This window comes from Loxodonta africana, chromosome 24 (genome assembly GCF_030014295.1).
Source record: "Loxodonta africana isolate mLoxAfr1 chromosome 24, mLoxAfr1.hap2, whole genome shotgun sequence".
Classification (NCBI taxonomy): domain Eukaryota; kingdom Metazoa; phylum Chordata; class Mammalia; order Proboscidea; family Elephantidae; genus Loxodonta; species Loxodonta africana.
In genome coordinates, this window is record NC_087365.1 from 53,011,618 (window position 1) to 53,028,921 (window position 17,304).

The 17,304-nt window shown below is 43.5% G+C and overlaps 1 protein-coding gene across 1 annotated transcript in view; it reads right to left on the minus strand.

Annotated features, from left to right (window-relative positions):
• Window positions 1-17,304, minus strand: part of BCAS1 (brain enriched myelin associated protein 1) — a 107,654-nt gene that overhangs the window by 78,322 nt on the left and 12,028 nt on the right. The window contains exon 3 of the mRNA XM_064276230.1: window positions 1,070-1,641. Within this exon, the coding sequence (XP_064132300.1) occupies window positions 1,070-1,641 (572 nt within the window). The remainder of the gene's footprint in view (window positions 1-1,069; window positions 1,642-17,304) is intronic.

Genomic DNA, 17,304 nt, shown 5'->3' on the forward strand with positions numbered 1-17,304 from the left:
TTCCTAGGGAGCTGCTGAGTGGGTTTGAACAGCCAAGATCTTGGTTAGCAGCTAAAACCCTTAGTTGCTGTCCCACCAGGGATCCTTCTGGAATGCACAGCTACCTTGTCATTAAGCCAAATACATCTATGGCTTCAATAGCCAAGGTTACTGATGGCTACAATGTGCAACAAGGTAATATAACACCGAGCCCATTTTTAATTGTTTTCCAGTTCCAAACTCAACTAGAGGTACCGAACTTTCTTTCCAGCTTTTGAAAAATGTTGCTATTTAAAAGTCTATTAAGGGAGGGACAGGTGCCTTAAAGAATACAATGCATCAGCTTTTGTTTCTTCTTCGTTCAAGGAATTCTGGCCCAGAATACAAATAAGCTCTCAAGGTTAACAGCAAATGTTCTTTTTCAACATCAAAAAGGGCTTGCTTTTCATTGCCAAGGGGAGAAAGCAACCGATTCAGGGATACCTCCTTAAATTTTTAAAAAAAATCTAGCTTTTACAAAGATATTGCTCCAGCCTGGTAGAAAATAAGTGAGTACCTAAAAAAGCCTGCCCAGAACTGTAAAAGCTCTTTATTCAAACCCAGGCCTTAGTGCCAAAGATAGCTAAAGATCAATCCAGGCCATGAAAAGCAGGGAAGGAAATGCGTTCCAGCTAAATCCTATAAACCATGCTGTATGTCAAACAAGACCAGGCAGGGCGTTTAAGTCTTTCAGGAACCATTTTTATTCCACTAATGTCTTTCCCTCCAAACTCCACTGATAAGAAACACAACCTGTCTATCTCCACCTTTGATAAATGGCAGGGCGAGCTCACCTGTGTGTGACGCAGCTCCTCTTTTACACAAAACAGATGCCACAGCTGCTATTGTTCTTCCAACAGATGTTTCTGCCCACAGAAACACCAGGGAGACACTACCCTACAACGTGCTATTTGTTCTAGAAGGGTCAACAGCTTGATACCTTGTCAAAGGCCCTCGGTGACTGCAGCCAACACACATGCAGTCTGGGTCTTCCCCAACTTGTGCCCCCGCGCTCACCTTAGGTGTGAAACAATCCTTTGTAAGCACTTGCCTGCTCTGCGGGGCCATCGTCGGACGGCCTGGGTAACCCTGCAGTTTCAGCAGCCTCTTCCTGACGCTCTGCAGGCCGGGTTTCTGGTTGGTTATCAGCTGGTGCCTTTTGGCGTCCCTTGTCCAGTTTGAAGAGTTTGTCGAAAAAGCTGGTGTCCTTGGGCTTGGAGGGAGCTGCTCCCCCTGACTCAGGGGGGAGAGGGGCTGGTCCCCAAGAGGAAGAGGTGGCTTCGTCTTCAGCGGGGGTCTGCTCTGGGGTGTTATCGGGGCCGGACCCCGCTGCAGCTGCCACCGGGAGTGCCATGCTCTCACTTGGGGCTTTGTTCACTGGGGCCTTATTGGAGCTGACATCAAGCTGTACTGATCCAATGGATGAATCCGTGGCTTGGTCTCTGGCACGTCCTGGTACAGGCCGAGAGAGTGTCAAGAAAAAACGAGATTTAGCAGCTGGTGCCTCGGGTTTGGCATCTTTCCCAAGATTCTTTCCGCTGGCATCTGCAACACTGCTTATCTCCATTGTCTTGGGGGAAGAAGTGGCCACATTGTCCTCTTGGACACTTATTCCCAAATCGACTGTAAACACAAACATAAACAGCAGTTATTCAACCAAGCGAGGAAACTCAAGGATTCATAATGGACTCCAAACGCTTCATAGACAAAGGCTGTGATGCACACTGGGACTGTGTTGTTCTCTGGTCACTCTGGGGAGCAGCAGTTAGCTACCTAGACATTTCCTGACCCTGCTCCTCTCGGAAGAGGGAAAGGGAAGGTCAGCGAGGAGGGAAAGCCAATTGCCGCCAGCCCACTGGCTTCTGGAGCTGGAGTATTCCCTGGCACCCTAAGTCTCCACTTTGACCTTCGCAGGAACCCCGGGGAAATATGTTATCACCGCTTCAACTGGGAGTCAGTACAGCAGTAATGAGTGTGGACTCTGGAGCTAGAACAAGGTTTCTCAGCCTCTGCACTGCTGGCATGTGGGGCTGGATCATTCTTTGCTGGGGGGCTGTCCTTTGTATTATAGGATGTTTAGCAGCACCCCTGGCCTCTACCCATTAAGTGCAGGTAGCATCTCCCCAGTTTGACAACCTAAAACTGTCAAATGTCTTGTAGGGGGCAAGAACTACTGAGCTAGAATGTCTGTCTGAATCCAAGTTACCTAGCTTTTCTCTGCCTTAGTTTTCTGGTCAAATGAAGCAAATAGTAGAACCTACCTCACATTTTGTTACCAGGGTTACATGAGTTAATACTTTTAAAGCATGTGGAACAGTGCCCAGAATACAGCAAGTGCTCAGTGAACATCATGAACGTTACACCTAGCGTCATACGTGAGTGAGAAACGGGAGAGCCCGAGCAGCAGATTCACCTTCCCCAGGCTACCCAAACCAACGTCGTTGCCCTCGAGTCGATTCCAACTAATAGCGACCCTATAGGACAGAGTAGAACTGCCCACAGAGTTTCCAAGGAGTGCCCGGTGGATTCGAACTGCTGACATCTTGGTTAGCAACCATAGCTGTTAACTGCTGTGCCACCAGGGTTTCCCAGGGCTGCCCAGAGGTTGGTAAGTAGCGGAGTCTGCTTATGAGCAGAAGAAATCCAACTCCTAAGTTCCCGCTCACTCTATTTTACCATATCTGTTATTAGTTGCCACTGAGTCAGCTCTAACTCAAGGCGACCTTATTTATAATGGTAGGCCATGTTGCCTGGTGCTGTGCCATCTTCATGATTGTCAGGTATGTTGGAGACCATATGGCCTGTAGTTATATATTCTGTTGGTAATACTGGAAGATTTTAGCAAGTGATACTAGGGAAGCTTCTGATTTGAAGGCTGGAAGACCAGATGTCCGCATAAGGCAAATTAGACCTCAGGCTCATGTGGACTAAAAGGTGTAGGCTGAGCTGTCCAAGATGGTGTGTCCCGAAGCAGGTTCTGCCTTCTCCAGGGAAGGGTGTTGTTTCTAATAGCTGCCTATTCCTGTTCTCACCCCTGTCTCAACCTAGAACTGAACTGCCTTTTTTCTAGGTCCCTTGTATAAAGCAGGGTAATATTAAGGGGAAAAAAAGTATACCAAGAAATACTGAATCACATTTAAAGATTGAGATTCTCTACTGGTAAGCTTGTGATATTAGAGAAGTCACCAAAAGTCTCTGAATTTCCTCATTTGTAAAATGGGTACAATAGTAGCTCCCCTGCAGGCTTGTTGTGGTACTTAAACAAGAAAACTCAGACAAAAAATTCTGGCACAATGCCTTTTCCCAGGGTCAAAAAAAAAAGTAGATGCCTAATAATTGACAGATATTGTGTGGTACAAATGGCTAATGTGCTCAGCTGCTAACTGAAAAGTTGGCAGCTGAGTCTGCCCAGAGGCACCTCAGAAGAAAGGGCTGGCAATCTACTTCCAAAAAATCAGCCACTGAAAGCCCTATAGAATGCAGTTCTACCCTGACACACGTGGAATCGCCAGGAGTCCAAATTCACTTGATGGCAACTGGTTTGGAGATTATTTTTAAGGTTCTTCCCATGTCTTTGCCAACACTGCATTTTGGTTTTACACAGTTGTAGCCAGACACTCCTTAATATCTATTTGGAGAAAGAGAGGAGAGAAAGGGGAGAACTGACATTTCTTTTGGAGGGCTTGTGTCTCTCATCAATATGTAGTAGGAAACACGCACACACGCACACACACACACACACACACACCAGCAATTGTTTTGCCAAACACACAATGTCTAGAGTGAGAGACCCTCTGAGAGAGCAAGAGAGAGAGCAGAGCTAGATTCTCAGGCAGAATTGCAGTCTCCTCATCAAGCACTAAGGAGCAGATAAGAAATGGCCAGGATGCCCAGTGACAAGAACTAGGGGCTCCTCCCAAATCCAGATCTCAAGGAAATCAGTGTGCCAGCACAATGGCTCTATCTTCCAGTTCTTCTTAACCTTTTCTCTGTGGCCCAAGAATTCCTAACAGTGGCAAATATTCTCATGGAGGGAAGAGACAGAGAAACAGCAGGCAAGGGAGACAGAGGGAGAGTGAGGAAGTGATGGATGGAGGTGTCAGGGAGCCAAGTCAGCAAGTGAGGCAACTGAAGTGTCAGGGTGCATATAAATGAATTGTGGGACTGGCCCATGCCAGGAGAAGAGGGAACAGTTGACAAAAAAAGGAGAGGCTAAGATTCAAAACAAGGAACGGCTTTTCGAGATGCTAAGAGCATCCACTGGTTTCCTTCAGCCTTTTCCTCCCTTCTCCACCCTCTGGCCAGGAACTAAAGGAATTACTGGTAAGCAATAGTGTTATAAAGCCGCTGCCATCAAGTCTGGCTCTCAGCAACCCTACAGGTCAGAGTAGAACTGCCCTAGAGGGTTTCCAAGGCTGTAGTCTTTACGGAAGCAGACTGCCACATCTTTCTCCCATACAGCGGCTGGTAGGTTCAAACAACCAAGTTCTCAGTTAGCAGGCGAACTCTTCATAGTCAGAGAAAAAGTCTTTAGAAAAAAAAAAAAATCTTCCTTTGGATGGATTTTTTAAAAGTGCCAAGCTATTATCGCTTTGATAAAGAATAAGTCCTTGCATCTGGGTCTCTGATCTAGACTTCAACACAGAGATTTCAGCAGATGCAAAAAAAAAAAGAAAAAAGCTCTTGCTGTCAGAGAATGGGTTAAAATGTTTTTGAAAGCTTGTTAGAACTAGGACTTCTCAGATGGCAAATTTCATGACAACTGAAGCTCTGTCCCCCAAATTTGAGTGGGTACATACTTAAGTCTGTTATTGGAGCTTGTAGTTTCCAGGCTAAGATGCTCATCTCCCAGGTGGACACATGACCTAAACTAGACCGATAAAAATTATTCCTGAGACTTTGGCTGGACCTATTAGAAAAAAATTGTATTATTTGTGCTTGGTTGCCAAATCAGTTGGGTTGGAAGTGTTGGTGGTTTTGGCTATCACATTGGGAAGTAATTGCTTGAGAATGAAACCAACAGAAACAGAAGGAGAGCCAGGTGATCCAAGGAGCAGATGCCCAATGATATCATACAGACACCTAGATCCAGCTATGCCTGAAGCCAATTTTATTGTCAGGCTTTACGGTTACATGAATCAATAAATCCCCCTTTTCGTGTATGCCTGTTTAAATTGAGTATATACTCATTGACTGGGAGAAAATTTCAAGTACCTGTTCGTTTGCCAATTACGAGCAATCGATCTTTTTCTAGCAAAGCTGTCTTGGGCTCCTCAAGCCTACCTCGTAAGCATTAGGACAAGAGGGAAGATGGCAAAGAGAACAAAATGAGTGAGTTCTGAGAAACTGGATAGAAATGAAAAACACTCACTAACACTTTGTCTTCTCAGTAAAAGCGAAGGAAAAAAATCCACTCAGGGAAAAGAGATGACAGTCATTTGAGACCTTAGGTAAACATAAAAATAAATAAAATATGCTCTAAAACATGGACTGACAGAAGAACAAACAAATCTGTCTTGGAAGAAGTACAGCCAGAAAGCTCCTTAGAAGCAAGGGTGGCGTCATGGATTGAATTATGTCCCCCCAAAAACATGTGTATCAGTTTGGCTGTGCAATGATTCCCGATAATGTGATTTTCTTGCATGTTGTAAATCCTGCCTCTATGATGTTAATGAGGGAGGACAGGCAGCAGTTGTATTAGTGAGGCAGGACTCAGTGTACGAGAATGGTTTGTGTCTTGAGGCAATCTCTTAAGATATAAAAGACAGAAGGGAGCAGAGAGACAGGGGGACTTCCTACTACCAAGAAAGCAGTGCCAGGAACAGAGCGAGTCCTTTGGACCCAGGGTCCCTGTGCAGAGAAGCTCCTAGTTTGGGGGAAGACTGGAGAAGGCTGAAAGAGTGAGAAAGGCTTCTCCTGGAGTGATGCCCTGAGTTTGGACTTTTAGCCTGCTTTACTGTGAGGAAATAAATTTCTCTTTGTTAAAGCCATCCACTTGTGGCATTTCTGTTATACCAGCACTAGATGACTAAGACAGATGGCAAGACTTCGTCTCACACACTCTGGATGTGTTATCAGGAGGGACCAGTCCCTGGAGAAGGACATCATGCTTGGTAAAGTAGAGGGTCAGCAAAAAAGAGGAAGACCCTCAGTGAGATTGGATTGACACAGTGGCTGCAACAATGGGCTCAAGCATAGCAATGGTTGTGAGGATGGTGCAGGACTCGGCAGTGTTCTGTTGTACATAGGGTCATTATGTGTTGGCAACTGACTTGACGGCACCTAACAACAACAAAACAGTAAACACACACAAAAGCAATCTGTGTGAGTGAGTAGGGAGAAAAGTCCACCGGAGCTACAGGTTTTGCCTTCTTGCAAAGATGGGCATCACTTACACGCCTTCCTCACATCATTATGGGAAGAACAAAGTCCCTTCTAGAAGACCGGATCTACGCTTTCAATTCATATGAAAAATCTTGGGAGAAAGAAGCCCTTCTTGAATCTGGTTTCAATAAAAAGTTTCCTCATAAAGCAGACGACCAGATGAAATACCAAAGAGATTTTATTTTTCATGAAAAAAAAAAAAAGTCTGCAAGAGCTTAAGATTAGGGGAGATGAAAAGAAATCAAATGAGAGTGTATGTGGCAACTCCCAAACATTTAGGGGAGAGAGTTGACAATTTTGATCTCCTCGTTGCAGGAAAGATATTTTGCATTGTATGTGTATGTAAAAGGAAAACATTTTATCTAGATGAGTAATCAAGAACTTATTTCCAGTGGGAATTTAGCAGAATTCTTAAGAATTTAGACTGTAGGTCAGAAGGAGCTGGCTTTGAATTTTAAACCCTCATTTATTAAATATGTGACTTGGGATAAGATACTTCATATAGCTATGCCTCAATTTTCTTATAAAATGGGTACAAAAATAATGTACCTTACTTCAGAGCGCAACCGTGAGGATTAAAGTAAAATATTTCCCACAAGGTTTGTAACACAGGCTGTATATGGTGGGTGTTCAGTGAACATTAGTTATTTTGTTATATTTACAGTCATCCCTTGGTAGCCGAGGGAGATTTGTTCAGGACTCTCCACGAATACCAAAATCCGTGGATGTTCAAGTCCCTTATATAAAACGGTGTACTGTTTGCATACAATCCATGCACATCCTCCTGTATACTTTAAATCGCCTCTAGATTACTCAGAATATCTGTTGTTGTTGTTGTTAGGTGCCGTCGAGTCAGTTCCGACTCATAGCGACCCTATCCACAACAGAGCGAAACAGTGCCTGGTCCTGCCCATCCTGCAATCGTTGTTATGCTTGAGCTCATTGTTGCAGCCACTGTGTCAATCCACATCGTTGAGGGTCTTCCTCTTTTCTGCTGACCCTGTACTTCGCCAAGCATGTTGTCCTTCTCCAGGGACCGATCCCTCCTGACAACATGTCCGAAGTATATATGACAGAGTCTCACCATCCTTGCTTCTAAGGAGCGTTCTGGTTATACTTCTTCCAAGACAGATTTGTTCATTCTTTTGGCAGTCCGTGGTATATTCAATATTCTTCACCAAAATTACAATTCAAAGGCATCCATTCTTCTTCAGTCTTCCTTATTCATTGTCCAGCTTTCACATGCATATGATGCAATTGAAAATACCATGGCTTGGGTCAGGCACACCTTAGTCTTCAAGGTGACATCTTTGCTTTTTAACACTTTAAAGAGGTCCTTTGCAGCAGATTTGCCCAGTGCAGTGTGTCATTTGATTTCTTGACTGCTGATCTTCCATGGCTGTTGATTGTGGATCCAAGTAAAATGAAATCCTTGACAACTTCAATCTTTTCTCCGTTTGTCATGATGTTGCTCATTGGTCGACTTGTGAGGATTTTTGTTTTCTGAATGTTGAGGTGCAGTCCATTCTGAAGGCTGGTCTCTGATCTTCATTAGTAAGTGCTTCAAGTCCTCTTCACTTTCAGCAAGCAAGGTTGTGTCATCTGCATAACACAGGTTGTTAATGAATCTTCCTCCAATCCTGGTGCCCCGTTCTTCTTCATATAGGTGCATCTTCTTGGATTATTTGCTCATCATAGAGATTGAATAGGTACGGTGAAAGGATACAACTCTGACACACAATTTTCCTGACTTTAAACCAATCAGTAACCGCTTGTTCTGTCTGAACAACTGCCTCTTGATCTATGTAAAGGTTCCTCAAGAGCACAATTAAGTGTTCTGGAATTCCCATTCTTTGCAATGTTATCCATAATTTATTATGATCCACACAGTCAGATGCCTAGTCAGTAAAACACAGGTAAACATCCTTCTGGTATTCTCCGCTTTCAGCCAGGATCCATCTGACATCAGCAATGATATCCTGGTTCCACATCCTCTTCTGAAACCTGCCTGAATTTCTGACAGTTCCCTGTCGATATACTGCTGCAGCCGTTTTTGAGTGATCTTCAGCAGAATTTTGCTTGGGTGTGATATTAATGATATTGTTCTGTAATTTGACATTCGGTTGGATCACCTTTCTTGGGAATAGGCATAAATATGGATCTCTTCCAATCAGTTGGCCAGAAAGCTGTCTTCCATATTTCTTGGCATAGATGAGTGAGCACCTCCAGCACTGCATTTGTTTGTTGAAACATCTCATTTGATATTCCTTCAATTCCTGGAGCTTTGTTTTTCACCAATGCCTTCAGAGCAGCTTGGACGTCTTCCTTTAGTACCATCCATTCCTGATCATATGCTGCCTCTTAAAGTGGTTGACCATTGACTAATTCTTTTTGGTACAATGACTCTGTGTATTCCTTCCATCTTCTTGTGATGCTTCCTGCATCTGTCAGTTTGTTGTACTGTTGGAGTTTGTGTGTTGCTGTGATGCTGGAAGCTATGCCACCGGTATTCAGATACCAGCAGGGTCACCCATGGAGGACAGATTTCAACTAAGCTTCCAGGCTAAGACAGACTAGGAAGAAGGATCCAGCAGTCTACTTTTGAAAAGCATTAGCCAGTGAAAACCTTACGAATAGCAGCGGAACATTGTCTGATATAGCGCTGGAAGATGGGCCCTCCAGGTTGGAAGGCACTCAAAAGATGACTGGGGAAGAGCTGCCTCCTCAAAGTGGAGTCGACCTTAATGACGTGGATGGAGTAAAGCTTTTGGGACCTTCATTTGCTGATGTGGCACGACTCAAAATGAGAAGAAACAGCTGCAAACATCCATTAATAATAGGAACCTGGAATGTACAATGTATGAATCTAGGAAAATTGGAAATCATCAAAAATGAAATGGAATGCATAAACATCGATATCCTAGGCATTAGTGAGCTAAAATGGACTGGTATTGGCCATCTTGAATTGAACAATCATACAGTCTACTATGCTGGGAATGACAACTCGAAGAGGAATGGTGTTGCATTCATTGTCAAAAAGAACGTTTCAAGATCTATCCTGAAGTACAACGCTGTCAGTGATAGGATAACATCCATACGCCTACAGGGAAGACCAGTAAATATGACTATTATTCAAATTTACGCACCAACCACTAAGGCCAAATATGAAGAAATAGAAGATTTTTATTAGCTGCTGCAGTCTGAAATTGATCGAACATGCAATCAAGATGTGTTGATAATTACTGGTGACTGGAATGCAAAAGTTGGAAACAAAGAAGGATTGGTAGTTGGAAAATATGGCCTTGGTGATGGAAACAATGCTGGAGATCAAATGATAGAATTTTGCAAGACCAACGACTTCTTCATTGTGAATACCTTTTCACCAGCATAAATGGCAACTATACACATGGACCTCGTCAGATGGAATGCACAGGAATCAAATTAACTACATCTGTGGAAAGGGATGATGGAAAAGCTCAATATCATCAGTCAGAACAAGGCCAGGGGCCGACTCTGGAGCTGACCAGCAATTGATGCAAGTTCAAGCTGAAACTGAAGAAAATCAGAGCAAGTCCATGAGAGCCAAAATATGACCTTGAGTATATCCCACCTGAATTTAGAGAACATCTCAAGAATAGATTTGACACATTGAACACTAGTGACTGAAGACCGGGCAAGTTGTGGAATGACAACAAGGACACCATACATGAAGAAAGCAAGAGGTCATTGAAAAGACAGGAAAGAAAGAAAAGACAAAATGGATGTCAGAGGAGACTCTGAAACTTGCTCATGAATGTCAAGCAGCGAAGGCAAAAGGAAGAAATGATGAAGTAAAAGAACTGAAAAGAAGATTTCAAAGGGCGGCTCAAGAAGACAAAGTATTATAATGACATGTGCAAAGAGCTGGTGATAGAAAACCAAAAGGGAAGAACACGCTTGGCGTTTCACAAGCTGAAAGAACTGAGGAAAAAATGCAAGCCTCGAGTTGCAATAGTGAAGGATTCTATGGGGAAAATATTAGACGACGCAGGAAGCATCAAAAGAAGATGGAAGGAATACACGGAATATCTAATACAATGTAAATGCTATGTAAATCGTTGTTACACTGTATTATCTTGGTAATAATGACAAAAGGAGAGGTGAGCAATCTCAAACTACGAGTGCTGGAGAGAGACTAAGGATCTGTTAGATGGCGGAGGCTACAGCAGGGGACGCCGCACATCAGTTCATTCTCGTGGATTCAGCTCAGCACTCAGCACGTGGTAAATTCAAGTCTTGCTTCTGAGAACTTTTTTTTTTTTTTAATATTTTTGATCCAAGGTTGGTTGAATCCATGGATGCAAGACCTGTGGATACACGAACACAGAGGGCCAACTGTATATATTATTACTATTTACAGTCCTAAATATCAGCCCTAAGGAAAGAAATGATTCCAATGGTTTAGCCTACACACTTGAGTCCTGTGGAAAGATTTTTAAAAATAGCAGCAATACAAATCAATTTATCCTCAGAAACCCAAGAATCTGGGCCAGAGATTAAGCACTAAATATATATTGTTTTTATTTAAAACAAGCTGTTTCATCAGAATTCTTATTATATGTTAAATTTAAAATAAAGTTTGTATTACGATTCTCAGAGCTCCCGAGGAAGGGCCATTTTTTGTTTTATTCTGACCTTGTGCCAAAGTTAAAATTTTTCACTTGGTAAAACTGCAGGAATAATAGTTAACATTCATTGAGCGCTTCCCCTGTGCCAGCCATAGTGATAAATTCTGTAACAGGAGATTTCATTTAAGTGTTACAGCAATCGTACAATTTAGGTACTATCAGCATTCCCATTTTGTAGGCTGGGAAACTGAGGCTCTGAGAAGTAAAGTCACTTTTTTAACGTCCAGCTCATAAGTGGTATAGTCTGGACTTGAAGCCGTGTTTGCCTGATTCCAAAGCTCAAACTCCTAGCAATAGTGCTGGAGCAGAAGAAAAAACAGAAGAGAGGGAGGGAGGAAGAGAAGAGAAGAAGGAAAGATAAATGAAGCAGATAATAGAATTAGTGGGTTTTCAAGAAAAAGCCATGCACAAGAAATAAACTAGGTTTTCTCACATATGGGAACCATTGACAAGGCTTCTTTTGGTTTGTTTTAAACAAAACTTAGATCATATTGTTCATCTGCATAAAATTATCTAATGAGGGCCCCACCATAATTAAAATCAAATCCAAACTCCTTACCGGGGACCAAAACCACTGTAGCCTTAGCTCTTACTGAGATCTTCTTCGCCATCTCTCAACACGCCAACCTTGTTCCCACCGTACAGCCTCAGTACTAATTGTTCTTTCCACATGGGAATGCTCTCCCTCCTGATCTTCCCATGGCTCCCTCCTTACCATGCGGGTCTCAAGTCAGTCCTTCCCTGACCACCCTATCTGAAGTGACCCCACCTCCAATCCTCAGAGCATTCATCACTCTTGGAAATGGTCTCACTGATTCATCGCTTACTTGCTCCTCATTTGTTTTCCACTAGAATGTAAGCCCCAAGTGGCCAGGGACTTTGTGCGTTTTGAGGACAGCTGCATCCCCTGTGGCTCCCGTAGTGCTTGACATATAAGAGAATTAAGTCAGGGAACATGGGTAAGGCAGGGAGCACAAACCCTGGGGCATAGCACAGCACTCAGAAAACAGCCACAATTATAACAGGGGCAGGAGAAGAATCCCTGACATAATGCTAGTCATGGTGGTGGTGGCGGCGGCGGCGATGTTTTTTCCTGACAATTCATTATCCAGACCCCTGGGTGACTCAGACTGTTAAGGACTCGACTACTAGCCAAAAGGTTGGTGGTTCCAACCCACCCAAACGTGCCTCTGAAGAAAGCCCTAGTGATCTGCTTCCAAAAGGTCTCAGCCTTGAAAACCTTACAGAGCCCAGTTCTACTCTGACACACATGGGTCACAATGAGTCGAAATCGAATCGACCATGACTAATGACAACCACCTAGTTAAGAGGTTAAACAGCACGGGAAGCTGCATCGTGATTAATTAATTACTTTTGTGTGTGGCCTTTCTAGCCATGGTCTTACAACTTCCACCCAGGTGACTGAGCAGGACTGTGTGAGAGGGTAACTGTGCCCCACCGACGGGACTGGTCAGTTTTGCTTTAAAAGAGAGCCTATTCCAGAACAGAGAGGAGGGTCCTACCACCACCAAGGAAGAACATCCAGGAGCAGAGAGTCTGTCCTTTGGACCCAGGATCTCTGTGCTGAGAAGCTCCTGGAAGCAGGAGACCGAGAGAGAAGAAGCTGTAATCCTGAAGAAAGCGGTGGCAGGAGAGACCTCGGAGCAGGAGACAGCCCAGTGGGCTTCCTGGCCCACAGAGAGAGAAAGCTGAGTGCCTTTGGGCAGAGGCCTAGGGCCAAGGAGAGGCCTGCCTGCGAGCATAGTGGGCAAGAGGCTGTCCTGATGGAAGAACTGTACGCTGAGTGTTCTTGAACCTGAATTGCAACCTGTTACTTCCCTGATAAACCTCGTAATCGTGAGTGTTGCTGTGAGTTCTGTGTGGCCATTGCAAGGAATTACTGAGCCCAGCGGAGAAGTAGAGAGCTGTGGGAGGGACGGTTGGTGCCAGAGTTGGTAAAGATGGCCAAGATAGAAGGCATGTCTGACCTCCACCTCATAGGGTTCAGCCTTGGGCTGTTGATCATGGTTTTCCTTCCACCTTGAAGGGTTGGAGGACGTCAGACACTGCCCCCAAGCTGCTTTTATAGGAGCAGACACTGTCATAATAATTTCATTCATAAATGAAGTGACCACTTGTGAAAATCATTCCCTGTTCAACCATCCCTTCCTACGTGACACTGTCCTATGTGTCAATATCCTCGTCTATCAAAGATAAAAGGTAAATGAAGTGAAAATATAATGCAGGCCAATTGCAAAGGGAAACTGCAAGTCTTGCAAAAGATGTAGGATTCTGTAGAGTCCTGGAAGGAATGTCTGGGGGTTGCTGGGATCACACATACAACCATCGCTGGACGAGGACATGGTATAGTTAAAACAGTCACCAAAGAAGAAGGCAAATGAGACCAGGATGACAACACAGTGTGCTCTTCAAAAGAGAACAGTATTTGCATATCAAAGGCTTACAAAAGGCCCTTGGGAACACTGAGGAAGACCTCAGAAACTTTTGCAGAAATGACCTCTTTAGGAGCATGCTTGCAGGAGTCAGATGACACTTCAAACAACTGTGGCTTCCTGTGTTGTGGAAATGCATGTGTTGGTTTAAAGGCCTCAGAGTAAGGATTCATGAGGCAGATACTTATGGCTTAGAAGAAGTGCTAGATTTGAAAATTTCACTGGGTGATTAGATTTCATGCTTTTCATCTTAATATTAAAAAGCCAGGATGTCCTCTCCAAGGAATTATCGCATCAATCAAGGAATGGGTTTTTGGGTCGTGAGGGGGTGGGGGATTCTCAACCATCGGCTTGATGTGTGTTGGAACAGTTAGTGATGAAAATGTTGAGTTCAAGTGGCATGTGGGGAAAACATAAAGCGTCCTCTAAAGTCAGCAGCTCTTTGCACATGTCAAAAGACACATTGCATTGGGTGAATCTGCTGCAAAGGACCTCTTTAAAGTGTTTAAGAGCAAAGATGTGACCTTGAAGACTAAGGTGTGCCTGACCCAAGCCATGGTATTTTCAATCACATCATATGCATGTGAAAGCTGGACAATGAATAAGGAAGACCAAAGAAGAATTGACGCCTTTGAATTGTGGTGTTGGCAAAGAATATTGACTATACCATGGACTGCCAAAAGAATGAACAAATCTGTCTTGGAAGAAGTACAACCAGGATGCTCCTTAGAAGCAAGGATGGCGAGACTGAGTCTTACGTACTTTGGACATGTTGTCAGGAGGGATCAGTCCCTGGAGAAGGACATCATGCTTGCCAAAGTACAGGGTCAGCGGAGAAGAGGAAGACCCTCAACGAGGTGGATTGACACAGTGGCTGCAACAATGAGCTCAAGCATAACAACGATTGTAAGGGTGGCTCAGGACCGGGCAGTGTTTCATTCTGTTGTGCATAGGGTCGCTATGAGTCGGAACTGACTCGATGGCACCTAACAACAACAAGAACATTCCACTGTGTGAATATATCATAATCTGTTTATCCATTCATCCGTTGATGGGCACCTTGGTTGCTTCCATCTTTTTGCTATTGTAAACAGCGCTGCAGTAAACATGGGTGTGCATATATCTATTCATGTGAGGGTTCTTATTCCTCTAGGATACATTCCAAGGAGTGGGATTGCTGGATCGTATGGTAGTTCTATTTCTAGTTTTTTAAGGAAGCACCAAATTGATTTCCAAAGTGGTTATACCATTTTACATTTCTACCAGCAGCACCTAAAACAACAACACCAAAGTCAGCAGAAGGAGCTCTGGTGGTGCAGTGGGTAAGCGCTGGGCTGCTAACTGAAAGGCCAGTGGTTCGAACCCACCAGCCATTCCTCAGGAGAAAGATGTGGCAGTCTGCTTCCATAAAGATTACAGCCTTGGAAACCCTGTGGGGCAGTTCTACTCTGCCCTGTGGGGTTGTTATGAGTCGGAATCCACTCTACGGCAATGGGTAAAGTAAGCAGTGATTATCAGTCACTGTGGGGTTACTTGTCATGATGTCCATCCTCCCCTTTCTCACGTATATTCTATCATGTATAAGGCTACAAAAGGCTGGGGCAGACAAGTTAAATTCAGATGCGCAACCAGTCTTTGGTCCAACACGAGCAAATGTTGTCACTCGAAGACACATTAGATATTCGATTTGTTCTTTCATGTTTTAATAAATTTGAAAATAATACACATCTAACATGTGTTTGGAAACCCTGGTGGCATGGTGGTTAAGAGCTATGGCTGCTATTCAAAAGGTCAGTAGTTCAAATCTACCAGGCACTCCTTGGAAGCCCTGTGGGGCACTTCTGCTTTGTCCTTTAGGGTCGCTATGAGTTGGAATCAACTCAACAGGAACATGTTTGAGGTATTTTTTTTTTAAACATGTGTTTCAGAAGCCCTGATGGCACAGTGGTTAAGTACTCCTCTGCCAACCAAAAGTCGGCAGTTCAAACCCGCCAGCCACTCGGCGGAAGAAAGGTGTGGCACTCTGCTTCCCTAAAGACTACAGCCTTGGAAGCCCTGTGAGGCAGCTCTCCTCTCTCCTATAGGGTCGCTATGAGTCAACGTGGGAGGGAAATTTGAAGTTTAATGGTGGTGTCAGAGTTAGGGTAGAGATTTTTCTCGATTCTACCTTATGATATACGTATACTGTTTACCATGCTTGTGGTGTTATATGCAAAGCCCCACCCAATCCTATGACATTAAAAAAAAAAAAACTACAAATAACGAAAAGAAAAGAAAAAAAAGGGTTGGGGGAATGAAGGGGCCTAGAAACCAAAGGTAGGATTACGCTGACTGAAGAAACATTTGACCTAGCTCCCGTTTTGCCTGGGGCTGGCCCAGCAGTGGAGCCAGGCTTAGTCCAAGAAATTCTGGTTAAAATGGACCCGGGAAAAAGAAGTGAGTTGGCATGCAATTGTCTTGTGACGTGGTTTCTCTTTTCACTGTTTTTCATGTTTTCTCTTGGTCTCTCCCTGGCTGTCTTACTCTACCCTCCAAGTGAGGGGCAATTTCACATCACTCATGATCCTGAAACCATGTGGACATTTCTATCTTTAGAGCCAAACTGTGCTATCTGGTTTTCTTCTCAGTTCAAAGAGAGAAGGAGCAGGTTGTGTATTATTTAGCAGCAGCTGTGTGCAAGCTAATCACATCAGATGGCATGAACCGTGGAACTACAAGTTGTGCCCAGAGTGTCACCCATAGCAGGCACCAAAACATTACACTGTTTAAGTGTGCCTACTGCAAAAAGTTCAAAAAATATACTTTTTTTTTTAAGCATTTTTAAATAGGTAATAGACACCCTTGGTATAAAATTTAAAATGTACAAATATCTGGTGAAAGAGAAGTCTCCTTTCCTCTCCCACCCTCTGGCCATTCATTTTCCCTCCAGAGAAGCAACCTCAGCTATGAGTCTGTGTGTGTGTTTAATTAAATGCGTGTGTATCTTTCCAGATCCACTTTATACATTTACAAACATATACATATTTGTTCTTTTTCTTTCACATACATGGTAGAATACTAGATATATTGTTCTGTACCTTCCTTTTCTTATGCCACTTAATAACAATGTCTAGCACTTATACAGTACTAACTATACAGCAGGTACTGGTCTAAGCCCTTTACATTTGGTAACTCATTTAATCCTCACCATAACCCTTTGAGGCAGATTACCCACATTTTACATTTGAGGAAACTGAGACTAGGAGTTGAGTCTAGCCACCCTGGATCTACATGTTACTCTTAATCACTGCCCTGTGCTTGTATAATATTAGCAGTACCCATAAAAACCAAACCAAACCCATTGCTGTTGAGTCAATTCTGACTCATAGTGACCCTATAGGACAGAGTAGAACTGGCCCACTGAGTTTCCAAGGAGTGCCTGGTGGATTCGAACTGCCGACCTTTTGGTTAGCAGCCACAGCACTTAACCACTACACCACCAAGGTTTCCATTAGCAGTACAGCGCTTCCTTATTTTTTATACCAGCTGCATAGAATTCCTTTGTTTGGAGGCACCATAATTTGTTTAAAAAATATATTTTTCAATACTGCTCTGAGATCATGTCACATGTGGGTGCTGCTTTGCCTTTTTTCTTATCCCCCAACTCCATATATTTACATATATGAATAAAAGAATAGCCTTCAGATCTAATTATATGTGCACCATTAAGTAAGCCTCTCACAGAAGACAGCATTTTATTCAATGGAAAGTTAACATAGACTGGACTTTGACTAATAGGATAA